This window comes from Pseudochaenichthys georgianus, chromosome 12 (genome assembly GCF_902827115.2).
Source record: "Pseudochaenichthys georgianus chromosome 12, fPseGeo1.2, whole genome shotgun sequence".
Taxonomy (NCBI): Eukaryota; Metazoa; Chordata; class Actinopteri; order Perciformes; family Channichthyidae; genus Pseudochaenichthys; species Pseudochaenichthys georgianus.
The window spans coordinates 775,204-791,307 of NC_047514.1; the positions used below are offsets into that span (position 1 = coordinate 775,204).

Consider the following 16,104-nt stretch of genomic DNA (forward strand, 5'->3'; position numbering starts at 1 on the left):
TCTTTTGATTAGTAAAAGCATGTGAATGATTTTGCCAGAACACATTTTGCTGCCATCTGCTGTTTAAAATGAGTATGACAGCTGTTGAGTAGTGAGTACTGGTATTATATATATATTTAGGTGGTTACAGATCTTAACCTACACCTATATTCATTGATAAATAAGGCTATAACTACCACTTGGTGGATACTAGTACATCTGATTGATCATGCACTGTGCTTGGATATAATTCTGCTTGTATTGTGTGAGCATAATGAAGTATCACATATTGTACGCAAACAAGCAAAAATAAAAGTCAACATTTGAAAGATGTTGCCAAGTACGAGTGCAGGACAGGAGAATAACACAACGCCCATACCTCTAAAGACAAAGGGGAAATAATAACAGACATACTTGATATAAGAAGTTAGGGTCGTCACAGATACATTCAAATAAATCACAAATGCATTGTTGCTTGAATCAGGGGGAAAGACTTGGCACTAAGGCACCACATTAATTATATTAAAAGTATATCCTTTTACCCAGGGGCGGCGCCAGGGGGTATCTAGGAGTTGCTATAGCAACTCCAACAATTGGCCTAGCAACGGCTTAGCAACCCCATTGTTTTGATATGAAAATGTATCATATTTATACACATTCTCGCAGCCCGCGAAAGTCATGAGTGTTACACTATTGATTGGTTCTGTAAATAAAGAGAACGTTTTCGACATTGAATTCTTGATTGATCTTGAATAGCGGTGAACGCTACAATATGAACAGGCTCGTGCTTGGCCCACTGGTATTGTTTGTTTATTTTGAAAATTAACTAGCAACGCCGTGCTGTCATATAGCAACTGCTAAGCTACTGCAGCAACAAAATCCTGGCGCCGCCCATGTTTTTACCTGAGTCAGGTGTGCCTACATTTAAAAGAGAAGTGAGCCGTGCAACTTTCACCAGTGGACCAGTATTTATTCAAGGTTTTTTAGAAGTGATTTGTCTTCAGTAAGAAGGTTGAATACAATAAATGGCTCTATTCCATGTGACCAAACAGTGTGGACAATCACAATTTCACATTCACGTGTCTTCAACACAAAGACAGACATAATTTCTTTTCCAAAAGGAGGCATTGTGGTCTAAGTGTCTCAGTCAGTCGGACTGTTCGATTTGCTCCACGACAACAAAGTCTGACATGTCAACAATAACAAAATCTGTTGACAAACATTATCAGAAACATTAAAAAGTGAAAGACCCAAAAACAATAGCCTGTATAATTCCTCTTTGCACATGAAAGCTGTGTGCATGGCTCCAGTGCTGCTCTTACTGTACATCTTAAAGGTCCCCTATCAGACTGTTCTTCATCAATATATCACAGGTCTCAGATTTATACAAAACATGTCTCTGATTGGCTGAAACACCAAACAGCATTACCCATAATCCCCTCTGTTTCAGCCCTGTTTCCAAAGTGCTGATTCTCTGTCTGTGACTTTAGATGAAAATAAGGAGCCCCTCCCCACGTCCCTCTGAGAGACATTTGGTTACAAAGAACTCAATGGTGCTCTAGAGGAGATTCAGGTGATAAGGGGGGGGGGGGGGGGGTTACCTTGTTGCTGATTGGCTAATGGCTACACAAGACAACACATCGTTATGACATCATAAAGTGGCCAAAATCTGATCAGCTCATTTTCAGGTTTTTATAGAAATGGATCAAAAAGAGAGAGAATCTTTGTTCCTGAAGCTTTCAGAGTCTCTTTCCACAGGAGAAGAGGGGACACATGTTGATGTAGAAGAGACATGAAGAAGAGGGGACACATGTTGATGTAGAAGAGACATGCAGAAGAGGGGACACATGTTGATGTAGAAGAGACATGAAGAAGAGGGGACACATGTTGATGTAGAAGAGACATGAAGAAGAGGGGACACATGTTGATGTAGAAGAGACATGAAGAAGAGGGGACACATGTTGATGTAGAAGAGACATGAAGAAGAGGGGACACATGTTGATGTAGAAGAGACATGAAGAAGAGGGGACACATGTTGATGTAGAGGAGACATGAAGAAGAGGGGACACATGCTGATGTAGAAGAGACATGAGGAAGAGGGGACACATGTTGATGTAGAAGAGACATGAAGAAGAGTATTTTGCACAATAGGTGAGCTTTAATGTCAGACGTGGGACTGCACGTCTCACTCATGTTCATAACGCAGTGGTATAATATAATACAAATAGCTGTGGATGTTCGCTCTGAGGTTTGTGGAAAAAGAAGCTTATTGTGGTTGATAGTTGAAATCCCAGCTCATCTATTATCAAGACTGTTGAATTAAAATGTCTGTCGCAGCACAAATTAAGAATAAAAAACACAAGAAAGAAATTAAATAAATAAATTGTAGAATCAGAAACATTTGATATGGCAAATTAATCTCTCTCAATGTCGAGACAATATCCGATCATTACTGTTTCATAAAAAGTGACATACAGGGTGTGCTGTGATTGGTCGATGTAAGGTGGACGTTTTATAATTAAAATCAGTGGACCAAAATCACTAAGACAGTCTGGGCTAAATAACAGCATTCATGTTTGTAATTTACAAGCCACATTTATGACATTGTGTAACTCAAACTGCAACACATTTATCTTTAAGCGCCAATGTAATTAAGGCACTAAATGTGTTTAAAGGAACTTCTAATGGACGTACCCTTTCAATCCATCTAAAACAGGGGTGTCAAACTCAAGGCCCGGGGGCCAAATCCGGCCCGCCACTTCATTTTCTGTGGCCTCACAACAGCTCTGAAATAATATATGTTTATTATACGGTTACATGGTGATTTACAGAAGCACGTTGCCCATAAACTACATTTCCCACAATGCATCTCAAATTTGACTTTTTTCTTAGAATTTCCCCCTTTTTTTATGTCACTTTTTTTCTTCAAAATATCACTTTTTTATGTCACAGAATTTGGCTTTTCTTTTGAAATCATTGTGACATGCACACTGAAGAAACTTGCAATTACTTGCCCTAGACTTCTGCTTTCAGACGTAGTTAATTCTGAAGGTATTACCCTATCCAATAATAATCCAATGCAGAGGCAATCATGTAATATAATGGGGAGGCTGTGGCTCAGTGGGATAGTGCACTGAACTTTGAATCAGGGGGATAGCAAGTTCGAGTCCCACTGCAGTCAGCATGTCGAGACACTTCACCCCAAATTGCTCCTGTGGGGATTGTCCACAGTATTGAGTATGTAAGTCGCTTTGGATAAAAGCGTCTAACAAGTGACAATAATGCATTATTTTATATATATTAAATATTTATATATGTATTTTGATATAGTCTTAAAGTTACAACCGGCTCTTTGAGTGCAACCATAATGACGTGGCCAGTGATGAAATTGAGTTTGACACCCCTGATCTAGAAAGACCAGCTCAGGTGATGCTCTTATAGACGCTTTCGTTCAGACTTCAGTAAACCGTTAGTTCTCATGTTCCCATGGTAACGTTCTGCATGTAGAGTTCCCTCCATGTTCTCCAGCTGCTTCTCGACATATTGTTCTATAGCTTGCGTTCCCCTGCCAGGATGCTGTGGTAGATGCAGTCTGTGAGAGGAATGTAACTCTGCTGCTGGTGGTCCAACACGAACAGCAGGTCTGAGATGCAGGAGGGGTTGAAGCCGCTCTGAACCAGCTGGAACTTGTGCTGCTTGAAGGTGCTCGTCATCTCCATTTCCTCCTGAGGAACACATGCAAGGTTTCTATTGTCATATGCACATTAGCTACAGTGTAGTTGTGACGATGACAATCTTAGGTCACAGGCTCCTCCAACAGTGCAACACAATAAAACAGGTAAAATAGTGCAAGTAAATAAAATAAAATAGAATATAATAGAAGCAGGGGCGTGAGTCACTGGGCAGGTTCCACACTGACTTCTGTCATCTAAAGACATTCCTGTTTGGGCAGGTGTTTAACTTCTCACAATGTATTGTGTTTTTAGCCCTTCTTAACACGTGGTCATTTCATATTTTATGATTCGTGCGATGTTTTAATTCTCTTGTGACCATGTCTGGGAAAAGCGCTTCATAAATAAATTGTACTTACATTTGACTTACTTATGTATTTCTTTATTTATTAAATATCTTTCTTATTCTAGTATTACTAATGTGTGCCTTTCTTCTCTATATTTAATACGTTATTTAATACTTATTCTTTATTATTGCATGCCTACTGCTATGCCACTTTTTGCTGTACATTTCCTCGACTAATAAAGGAGGTCTGATTCTGATAATAGAGACATACACAAGGTTTCATGGTCACCCTAAAAAAATGGTAATAAATAAGGTATACATTATTATGGATCTCATACATATAAAATGTTTGAAAAGGATCCATACAAATGTTTCACCCCGAGTTCTGTATTCATTTATTGTGTATTTAACCCTCTTATTGTCTTCGTTTCCCCCCTCCTTACTTTGGTGTCCTGTTTTAACTGCTATTACATTAACACAAAAAACATGAATCATCACCACATTTCATTTAACACCCTTTCAGACTGTACATATTGTATCAGAGTACTGGTACACATGAAGAACTGCAGTGAATATACAAAGAACAGACACTGAACATGTATTGCGTGTGCCAGGTTTGATCCATGTGGGGGGATGGGCACATAAGAGCGGGAAATGTTTCAAATAGTTCTGTGTGTGTGTGCGTGTGCGTGTGCGTGTGTGTGTGTGTGTGTGTGTGTGTGTGTGTGTTTGATCTGATCCGGATGGTTACTAATTCCTTTTCTTTATGGCGGTCATGTTTGCCCGGGAACACCATGGGTGTTACAAAGTTGACTAAATCATCCAAAATCCAATGAAAGTGGTGATCAGCCATTTATATGTTCAAATGTCTCCTGTGAAGGATATCATAAAGCCTGCCCTTGATGCAATCGAATGTAAAACAAAAAAGTTATGATTGATGAAAGTAGTAAATCGGTCAGATTTGACCCGAAGACGACAGGAGGGACAGTGCACGTTAAGACATTTTGTAATAGTTATATTAAACATATTATTTATATCTTAAATGCGCGGTCTCATCTTGCATTGCAGTCCTTTGAAATGGTCCCGTTTCATTCACAAGGGTGTACCTTGGATGTATAATAAGAAGGTGAACCTAGGGTAAGGCACTACACTAAGTGGACACTAGGTGGAGGAATACCCACACTGACGGAGCATATGACTTCTTGCAGGGTGAATTTGTAAACTCATACAGGATAAAACTCAGCACACATTTACTCTCATCAATTACAAATACCCACAATTTGTATTTGAATTAGTTCCATTTGAAGCTACTTTTGTACTTTTCCTGCACTGCAATTCAAAGGGAAATATTATCATTTCTGATTTAAAGCCGGGACAAAGACTAGTTGAATGTCTACGCAAAGAAAACAAAGCTTCAGTATTTTGTAAAATATCAAGTGTCCGGATAAAAAAGGGCAAATTAAGAAAGTGGAACTTGCTATTTCCTCAGTGTGTTTTTTACATGTGCCTTTCTGAGTGTTTTTATACTTTATTTATCCCCTGACTCTGTTTTTTTTTAACACAAACTTAGGTCCAAAAACACCACAAAAGGAGTAGACAGTGTGGGAAAGTAAACTGTAGGATGACTGTAACATATTTCCATTTTCTGCTGCTTTAACATCTACTCCACTACATTTTGAAGAACAAAATTATACTTGTTACTCCACAAAATGTATGAAACACTCATATTTCACTAATTGCTTTACATATAAAAACTATGATATGATCCTGTACAGTTCTCCTCATAAACCCAGTATTTAAAAGTATCAAAAAGTGTCTCAACATTGTACAAACAACAAGATTGAAAAGCTATTAAATTGTATTTGTAAGCAATAAAAGCAGAATAATATCATATTAAATTATAATAAAATACTTCAAAAAGAGCCATTGTGCCTAATGAGTACTTTTACTTTTGATACTTTGGGTACATTTAGCTTATACAGATTATGTACTTCTACTTAAATCCACTTTAATACAGGACTGTTACTTGTAATGGAGTATTTCCAGACCAAATTATTTCTAGTTTTACTAAAGTTAAGCGTCTTCTTCAAATACTTAGGATCTCAGTATTTCCTCATGTAGGATTTTACTGTACAGTTCCCCCACCTGAGATCAGCCGGACTGGCCATCGGGAGGACCGGGAGGTTTCCCGATGGCCTGGTCTGCTGAGTGGCCTGCTGGCCTGAGGAATCTTTTTTTTTATGTATGTATTGTGAACACCACGCTGCGCAAATGTGGGTCTGACTCTGCCTCACAGAGGGTGACTGGCTGTCTACATGATGTGGCCTGCCGACATGAACACTTTCATACACTAATGCTCTCAATTGGTCTCTGTGTGTCATTCAAGCTCGTGAGGGTGTGTATGTGTGGCGCGAGCGAGAGATAAAACACGCGCGGTTACGTGTATTGTTGTTGTTAGCATCTGGTGCTAGCTAGCTGCGCTAACGGATATAATGAGCTGTCAACAAGGTGGGGGAGAGTCCTCTGCTGTCAGACTGAGAGGCTGATAACTACAACTCAGGTGAGGTAAAAGACTAAAGAGTTTAGATAGTTAACTTAGTCTAAGTTCTCTGTGGGTCTCAAATGGTTTGGTCACCATTTATGTAAACACATATTTCCATTTGAGGGGGGAGTGATTAGTAAAATATGCATGAATAATAACAAAAACATTTTAACTAGGTGAAAAAAGGTAAGATGCACTTTAAAAACTTGTTGAGAGCTAAACCTAGTCTTTGCTGCTGCCTCAAAGAGGAGCAGGGGGAGAGGAGGGAGAGGCTGGTTCAGGAGCCCAGACACACTCACAGTTAGAGATGTCCCGATCCGATTTTCAAAAGATCGGAATCGGGAGAAAAAAATCGGGGATCGGGATTTTTTTTTTTTTATAAAATATTTTTATTATTTTATTTAATGTTACAAAACAAAAATGACCATGTTCACGTCTTAAAGTCATCCTGAGGACTTAGCTTTGGTTTAAAATGACACAACATCATGTATGTGTTGCTTCTTTTGGGCTTGTTTTCAGACCTGGTTGCTTATTTCTCTCAAAGCAGCAGAGTGGGCGCAGTGTCTAATAGTAGCAGCAAGCTAACGAGAGGCTACGTTCAGCTGGTGACTCGGGAGTCGGGACAGAGAAAATGTCAGGAGTTTGGAAGTATTATGAAATTTAAAGCAAAGGCAGTGTAACAGCCAGATGCAATGTTTGCAAGGCAGAGGTTCCGCGTGGTGGAAAGAACAGAGCTACGTTCAACACGACCAATCAAATACGCCATCTGAGAAACACCAACAACAACAGGACGAGTACACAGCGGCCACTCGGGTAACGGCACTGAAGCAACCGACACTTTCAGAGACTTTTAAAAGGAAAGAGAAACTGAGTGAAAAGGCCAAAAAAATAACAGCCAAGATAGCTGAATTCATCGCGTTGGATGGCCAGCCGTTATCTGTTACCTTTTTTTTCTCTTAATGCATTGCATAAAGATCGGATCGGGAAAAATCGGTATCGGCAGATTGTCAAAATCAAATGATCGGAATCGGATCGGGAGCAAAAAAAGGTGATCGGGACATCCCTACTCACAGTGTCATATAAACAGTCCTCATCATGAAGAACGTTGATCAGTCTTACCTGAAGTCTGATGAACAGCGGGCGAGCGTACGCCGGCAGATCTCTCATCACATGCTCGAACAGTTTGCTCCCATCGAAGGAGAAGCCCGGTCGGATGATCATGGCCGCCATGCCCGCTCTGCCCTCGTGCCCTGAGGAGAAACACGAGTTAGACTTCATCAGGAAGGAGACACTTGGCTGGTAATCATAATAATAACGTTTGTATATGTGGCACGGGATTAGGGGATGATTATTCTGTAATCGTCTGTTTGCCAGCTCATTGAGTCCTATTTTGAACCCTGAAATGTTGAGTACCCCAAAGTGTTATGATGGGAATGCAGAGTGCTGAACTGCTGGATGCTAACCTGCATATGTTGGGCAATTTGCACAATTAGAATAAGTTGCCTTAATTAGCATCTGAAGACAATAGCTGAGAAATGGCTTGGCTGCTTTGGACAGTTTCGGATTGGTTTTGAGGGTTATTTAAGATGTTGAATCCATTTCTGAGATTTTCAGGCTCAACAATCCTGTAAAACTTTAAAATCTACCAATATTTTATCAAACTTAGCCCATCGGGAGAACAGATATGACAACTTCCTGGTTTAAACTGCCATTTTATACATCTGTATATCCTGATTTTGATGAGTTATGGGTAGATTTTAAAGTTTAAGGGGACTCAAAACTGCGATTCTTTTTATCCTGAAATGTCAGAAATGGATTCAACATCCTAAATAATCCCCTGGTGCGAATTTCCCAACATACGCAGGTTAGCATCCGTCAGTTTCTGTGTGCTGGGGACCCGCACTGTACATGTCTAACATAAATCTTTGCTTAACATTTCTGTGTTCACACTGGTGGCGAGTAGACTGCATGCTTTCAGAGGTTTGTAAATCCGTTTCTATAAATCTATATCAGCAGTATTTGGATAGCAGACATGCAAACACAACCGCATGTCAGACATACCTTTAATTTCCACTCCATAAACGTTGACTTCTTGGATAAACTCCACCAGCCCCAGAGTCTCCGTCACTTCTGTCGTTGCTACATTTTCCCCTTTCCACCTGAAACACAAGCTGAGGATTAACAGAGCACGGACTATATTCTGCAGATATTTTTGCTCATATTTTGACTGTGCTTCTGTCTAATTTTATAATAGTTATTAGAATACTTGTTCAAAATAGTTGGTGAACAAAGAAAAAGTATTATTATTGTTATTAGTTATACATTTTTCGATGCTTTAAAAAGCATGGTTCTGCTGGACAGAGAGGCTACTGTATTCACACCCTCCACATTAAAGAAGGAGCCTCATTCAGCCGAGAGTGACAGTTATCTCTGTCTAGCATCATCAGGACTACAGCTCTTTATTTAATCTCTTTGTCAGACCCTCTCTGCCTGATAAAGGCTTTCCCCCCACTCCTCAAGTTTCCCCTAGGTATTAAGGACATGACATATCAAACATGTTCAACTGTACCTGAAGGTGTCTCCCACTCTGTCTCTGAAGCTGATGAAGCCCTCCTGATCTTCAGCCATCAGGTCTCCAGTGTTAAAGTACGCGTCTCCCTTCGCGAATACGTTCCTCATCAGCTTCCTCTCCGTCAGCTGCTTGCTCCCGGCGTATCCAAAGAAAGGGCTCAAAGCACTCACCTTGGACAGTAAGAGCCCCGTCTCACCTGAGAGGAAAACAGGACAGAAAGTCTGAAAACTAAATCGTTTTTATATAAAGATATTTTGTTTTTCGGCAGTTGCACTCTTACCCTTTTTCACTGTCTGACAGAAACCGTGCTGATCTTTCACTGGTTCATCGTTCACCATGTCATACTTTATTAGATCATACTTGAACAGGAGCTAAACAAAGAAATAAGAGAACATTAGATTAACAAATCAGTTTTCATCAACCAGACAAACATATAAAATGCAACACTCCTTTAAACAATATCCAAGGCATGACAAATATGGCATATTGTACATCTTCAGGGCGTACTTCCCAGTTATGTGTTCCGCTTAATATGCACTGCAGCTCTTCTCACTTGCACCGCCCAGAAGTTCCTAAACTGCACAGACTATACATTGTTCTGATGTCACAGATTCAAAAATGTTTTATGTCTTCACCTGGCCTACTACTATGTTTGGAGACAAAATACAAGCTAACCCTGATTTCCCTTCTGCCATCTAGTGGCCAATTTGTTTTGTGTGCCCGAAAGTTGGTTCCCTTGTGAGAGAACCACAACTATGACACATGGTCAATATCTCTTGCCTGGAGCAATAACACTTGAAAAATGGAAATACAATTAGGCTATGTATAGGAACATAATAAGTAAGAACGTCACAGGTGGAGATGGTTAACGTTACTTACATTTACAATAGGTTAATGAAAGTTATACGTTATTTGAGTATCAATATAGTCAGGGCTGCAAACACTCACGCAATTAACCCATATTTCACGCACTCAGGCCACACTTGCCTTTCCTCACACTAAGTTTTCGTAAAAATAAATGTATATAAATATCTACGAAATGAGACGGTCTTCTGGCTTAGTAAAGTTGGAACGATATTGGGAGATTCTGATTTCTAAAAATCAGCCCGGGAAACTCGACCGGCTCAACTCGGTACCGCTAGTCAATAGTGAATTAATGGGAAACCCTAGTTTGTACATGTTCAATACATTTTTAACACTGTACACATAAACGTTTCTTTTTTCGGTTCACCAAAAAAAAAATCTCACTCCAAGCTGAACTCAAATGTTGGCAGCCCTGATATAGTCAAGCAACTGATTTACATGAAATAGCATGTTAGCTAACTCAGTTTTCAAGAAATAGCTTGTTAGCTAACTCAGTTTTCATTAAAAAGCTTGTTAGTAAACACACTTTAAATGAAATAGCGTGTTAGCAAACACACTTTTAATGAAATAGCTTGTTAGCTAACTCACTTTAAATGAAATAGCCTGTTAGCTAACTCACTTTTCATGAAATAGCTTGTTAGCTAACACACTTTTCATGAAATAGCGTGTTAGCTAACTCACTTTTCATGAAATAGCCTGTTAGCTAACTCACTTTTCATGAAATAGCTTGTTAGCTAACTCACTTTAAATGAAATAGCTTGTTAGCTAACTCACTTTTCATGAAATAGCATGTTAGCTAACTCACTTTTCATGAAATAGCCTGTTAGCTAACTCACTTTTCATGAAATAGCCTGTTAGCTAACTCACTTTTCATGAAATAGCATGTTAGCTAACTCACTTTTCATGAAATAGCCTGTTAGCTAACTCACTTTTCATGAAATAGCTTGTTAGCTAACTCACTTTTCATGAAATAGCATGTTCGCTAACTCACTTTTCATGAAATAGCATGTTAGCTAACTCACTTTTCATGAAATAGCCTGTTAGCTAACTCACTTTTCATGAAATAGCTTGTTAGCTAACTCACTTTTCATGAAATAGCATGTTAGCTAACTCACTTTTCATGAAATAGCTTGTTAGCTAACTCACTTTTCATGAAATAGCATGTTAGCTAACTCACTTTTCATGAAATAGCATGTTAGCTAACTCAGTTTAAATGAAATAACTTGTTAGTAAAGCAAACAGATATTGTTCGAAACTGTATTAAAGTAAACAGGTATTATCTTGAACTGTATTGAAGTGAACATGTATTATTTGGGACTGTTTTAAAGTAATCCTATATATATAAACCTTCTTACATACACTTTGCCAGACACCCTGACACACACACAATACACTCCCTGACCAAGATATCAACACACACACACACACACACACACACACACCACACACACACACACACACACACACACACACACACACACACACACACACACACACACACACACACACACACACACACACACACACACACACACACACACACACACACACACACACACACACACACACACACACACACACACACACACACTTCCTCTTACCAAACACACACCAGGGTTCTTACACCTTTTCCAAAGTCAAATTCAAGCACTTTTCAAGCATTTTCAAGCATCTTACAGCTGTTGTAAATTACATATTTATATACACATACTCAAATGATTATTTCCCTACCTCACATTAAATCAGATGTTCTTTATGCTATAAACAACCACATGTGTGTTTCGTGATAGCCTTCTACACGAGGATGAAAAATTAAAGAAAAGAAAACTAAGTTTAATATTTCAAAATGAGTGATCTGTGCATAGACTGGGCCTCCCATATAACCTGTCTGAGCCAATATACAACTATCAGCCAAATAACTTTTCAATACATTATTGATTAATTGTTGAGGTACTTTTAGGTTGGTAGTGAACGCAAGTCAGAGGTACATGGTGTACTTCTACTCCACTGCAGTTCAGAGGTACATGGTGTACTTCTACTTCTCTACAGTTCAGAGGTACATGGTGTACTTCTACTCCACTGCAGTTCAGAGGTACATGGTGTACTTCTACTTCTCTACAGTTCAGAGGTACATGGTGTACTTCTACTCCACTACAGTTCAGAGGTACATGGTGTACTTCTACTCCACAACATGTATTTAATACCTTTAGTTACTTCACAGATGTGGATGAAGGATGTGAAATATAACCAAGTGTTGAATCAGACTTTAGTTCCACCTGGAGTAAATCCACCAGCTACCCTGCAGTCTACAAAGTACTTCAGACTAGCTGCACCTTCACCAGCTTTGAGAACACTTTCATGATCAATCATTATAAAACATATCATATATATTATTCTGAAATGGACCAATCTGCACAATGAATACTTTTACTGTCGCTACTTTCACTATATTTTGATGAGAATACTTTTCTACTTTCACTTGAGGAACATTTTGAATGCAGGACTTTTACTGTAACAGAGTATTCCTACACTCTGGTACTTCTACTTTTACTAAGTACAAGATCTGAGTACTTCTACTTTTACTAAGTACAAGATCTGAGTACTTCTACTTTTACTCAATTACAAGATCTGAGTACTTCTACTTTTACTCAAGTACAAGATCTGAGTACTTCTACTTTTACTCAAGAACAAGATCTGAGTACTTCTACTTTTACTCAAGAACAAGATCTGAGTACTTCTACTTTTACACAAGTACAACACCTGAGTACTTCTACTTTTACTCAAGTACACGATCTGAGTACTTCTACTTTTACTCAAGTACAAGATCTGAGTACTTCTACTTTTACTAAGTACAAGATCCGAGTACTTATAATTTCACTACAAGATCTGAGTACTTCTACTTTTACTCAAACAATATCTGAGTACTTGTACTTTTACTCAAGTACAAGATCTGAGTACTTATTCCACCTCTGGTAGCGTATTAGCCTGAATTGTAGCCACAAAATCACGCAGAGCTGCATACAAATAGACTCACAATGGTAACAAGTGGAAAATAATATTTACAAATGTGTACAATGATTTTAGGTAATGTTGACTACTCAAGACACCTGACTTATACATCTTCAAAGGAAGACTGTGTTCATTCTACAAGTACATGGGATTAAAAGCAAAATGTAGTTTTAATTGTATAATACTTCAATTTTATATAAAAGACAGTTTATTTTCATCTGTTTTCAAATAAACAAAGTATTGGCTTTCAGAATATTAAACTTGTTTCGGCAAATTCAGATGATAAATACAGCTTTGAAGCTTCGGCATAATTACAAGCGGAGAACGGACTAACTTGACGTCACAGCAGGCGCAACAACAGCCGGTGTTTCCTGTGAGTATTTCCCCGGTACACAAACGCAAACATACACAAACACACTCGCGAGCTTCCCCCAGACCAGTAATACAAACGAAAATGTGTCTTCGGGTCAATGTGACTGATTTCGATAGAGCAAGTCTCATTTGGTTTAGGCACGAAACATACCACCAGTAGAAATACATTGCTTTCAAAATCGCTCTGTGTCGAATCAATAGATTATATTTCATGACAATAACACGAAATTCCGTGAGAGCTTCATCCTCTGAACACCACAGGATGGCGACTGTAACATAACGTAGGTACGCTCCTCTGAAATGATTGTCCCCTGCAATTATTATTATCCCTCATGGAGTTCGCTATTCAGCTCGCTAACGTTAGCTTAAACAAACGTAACATGCAACGTTAGCCTAATCTAAAATGCTCTACTCCGGCGTACCTTTCATGTGGCTCGTCAGCGCAGACTCTCGCATCGTTATTTTTGGGCTTGACCCTCGTCTTGACCCTCGTCTTAGCCATGGTTTGTATTTGTCTTCTGCGAGCCAACGCTCGTTGAAACGGCAACCTCCTGGCACACAGTCATCTATCACTCCCATCAGAATGCCCAGGTCACACGGAACACAAACACTTGCAGGTCGCGCGCATAGCGCGGGAAGGCTGCCGCGGAGCTGTTTTATGGAGAAGCGAAGCAATTCTTTTCTTTTAGGGTGCGTTCACACCTGCCTTGTTTAGTCCGGTTGAATCGAACCCTGGTGCGTTTAGCCGCTTGGTGCGGTTCATTTGGGTCGGTGTGAACGCAGTCCGAGACCTCTGAAGTGAACTAAACAACCGGACTCTGGTCCGCTAAAATAGGTGGTCTTGGAGCGCTTGCTTGCGAACTCTGGAGCGGTTCATTGCTGGTGTGAACGCAGTCCGCACCAAAACATAGGAAGCGCAGTATTTACGTGCCACAGGAACGCGGATATCGTCAAAATCTTTAGCGAAAGAGTCTTTCAAGACATCCGCGGTTGTTTAGTTAAAGAGTAAAGCGGAATGAAGTGTTGAACAGTGTCGTGTAAAGTAAACATTCTCCGTCAGCTACATAAAAGTAAGAACACCTGTCGTCGGTGAAACGCCCCTCCTCTGCAGAACGTCTCTCATGGATAAGCAGGAAAAGAACACCCACAGGCTGATCAGGAGCCCGACGTGAAGCGGAGGGATCTAGATCGGCATGAAGGTGTTCTTTTCCCCATAATGACCGCGCTGCTGCACATTATGCCGCTTATTACACGGCCACATTCTCAACAAAGTAACGACATGATTCCCAATATTAATTGAAATGCTTTTGTGGATTTAGAAAATTATTTTATTGATTTAAAAAATAGTTGTATGTATTTAAATGTACATGCATCCGCTAAGAAAAATAGTCCGTTGTTACCGTTTGAACTAACGTAGCAACGGCAGGAACCGCTTCGATAGCGTTTTTGAGGAGCTTTTTGATTACAGATTTGAAAATCGTTGCTTGCTTTAAAAGTAGCACAATTCATTTTGTCAAACCTTGGGAAGTACCTAAGTATCTCTGCCCTAATGCCAAAGGAACTGCACACTGAATATGTATTGCCGTTTGATGTCTGTGTCTGGACCGCTGCGTAAAAAGGAGGGTTTCTGCCCGTTACTTCTCCGCTGTTTTCTTGTCGCTCTTGTCTCGTCAGTTAGTTTCAGCCAAACTGTATACAGTTAAATCGAACGGACTTCTTTGTGCAGATGTGAGCGTCCTTAACAACGGTCCATAAATCCTTGACAGCGGTCTGTCTGTTCTGGATTAAAAACGTGTCACGTGTTTTGAATTGACCAATCAGAATCGAGTATTCAACAAAGCCATGTAATAATGTTTTTTAACGGACGCTGTTTGATTATATAATCATGTCTGTTGATCTCCAGACTAACAGCAGCATGAGAATAACCTGCCGACAGTGTTGATGCTCCATGGCGGAGGCTCCGCTAGAAATTGCCGGGATTTGCGTTTGTACCCCCTTAATGTCTGACCAATGGTTGAACAGCATTTCCGAGCACATGACTTGTGTTTAAAGTTTATAGTCCCTTTGAGTTTTTGCCAGTGTGAATGCAAACCGAACCTTCTGAAAAATGAAACAATGTAACAAACTGTGGTCTGGTGCGCACCAGAGAGCGGACTATTAGGTGTGAACACACCCTTAATCTAAAAAGCGAACTATTCAGTCAGACAGCAATGTTTTGTAAAAGTAAAGCATTTACATTTTCAAGCACTTTATCTCAATTTCAAGCACCATTCCCAACCTTGAAAACAGCACGTCAAATTTCAAGCATTTTCAAGGATTTCAAGCACCCGTACGAACCCTGTATTATACACATTATAAACAAATATATTACTTTCCTCTGCTTCAACATGAACACTGACAGCTTAATCGAAGAATAACTTTTGTCCTACACGTTATAGAACTGACACTAGAATATGTTCTATAACTGTATTGTATAAGGATTTACTGCGGCAGGAATAGCAGGGAGAGATCCAAATATAGCTTAAATCAGAGATTAGAGGTAAATACGTGAACCCACTGTTTTGTAAATCTTCTAATTATCAGCTCCACAGACAAGCCTTAGTGAGGCTAATACCCTCCATAACCAGGAGAAAGTCCATTTAGGGCTACACGGACTAACAGCTTAATCAATAAAACTTAACATTCAGGTCGGCATTCTTTACACAACCTCTTTCCAAGTCTCAGTTTGAACTTTGACTTCAATAAACCA

At 39.5% G+C, this 16,104-nt stretch overlaps 1 protein-coding gene across 1 annotated transcript in view; it reads right to left on the reverse strand.

The window, feature by feature from the left end:
* Positions 1–2,117: 2,117 nt before the first annotated feature.
* Positions 2,118–16,104, reverse strand: part of slc27a6 (solute carrier family 27 member 6) — a 24,896-nt gene continuing 10,909 nt past the window's right edge. Inside the window, exons 4-8 of the mRNA XM_034096409.2 lie at positions 9,391–9,481; positions 9,108–9,306; positions 8,600–8,697; positions 7,658–7,788; positions 2,118–3,704 (exon numbers count right to left, since the gene is read on the reverse strand). Of these exons, the coding sequence (XP_033952300.1) occupies positions 3,528–3,704; positions 7,658–7,788; positions 8,600–8,697; positions 9,108–9,306; positions 9,391–9,481 (696 nt within the window). The 3' untranslated portion in view covers positions 2,118–3,527. The remainder of the gene's footprint in view (positions 3,705–7,657; positions 7,789–8,599; positions 8,698–9,107; positions 9,307–9,390; positions 9,482–16,104) is intronic.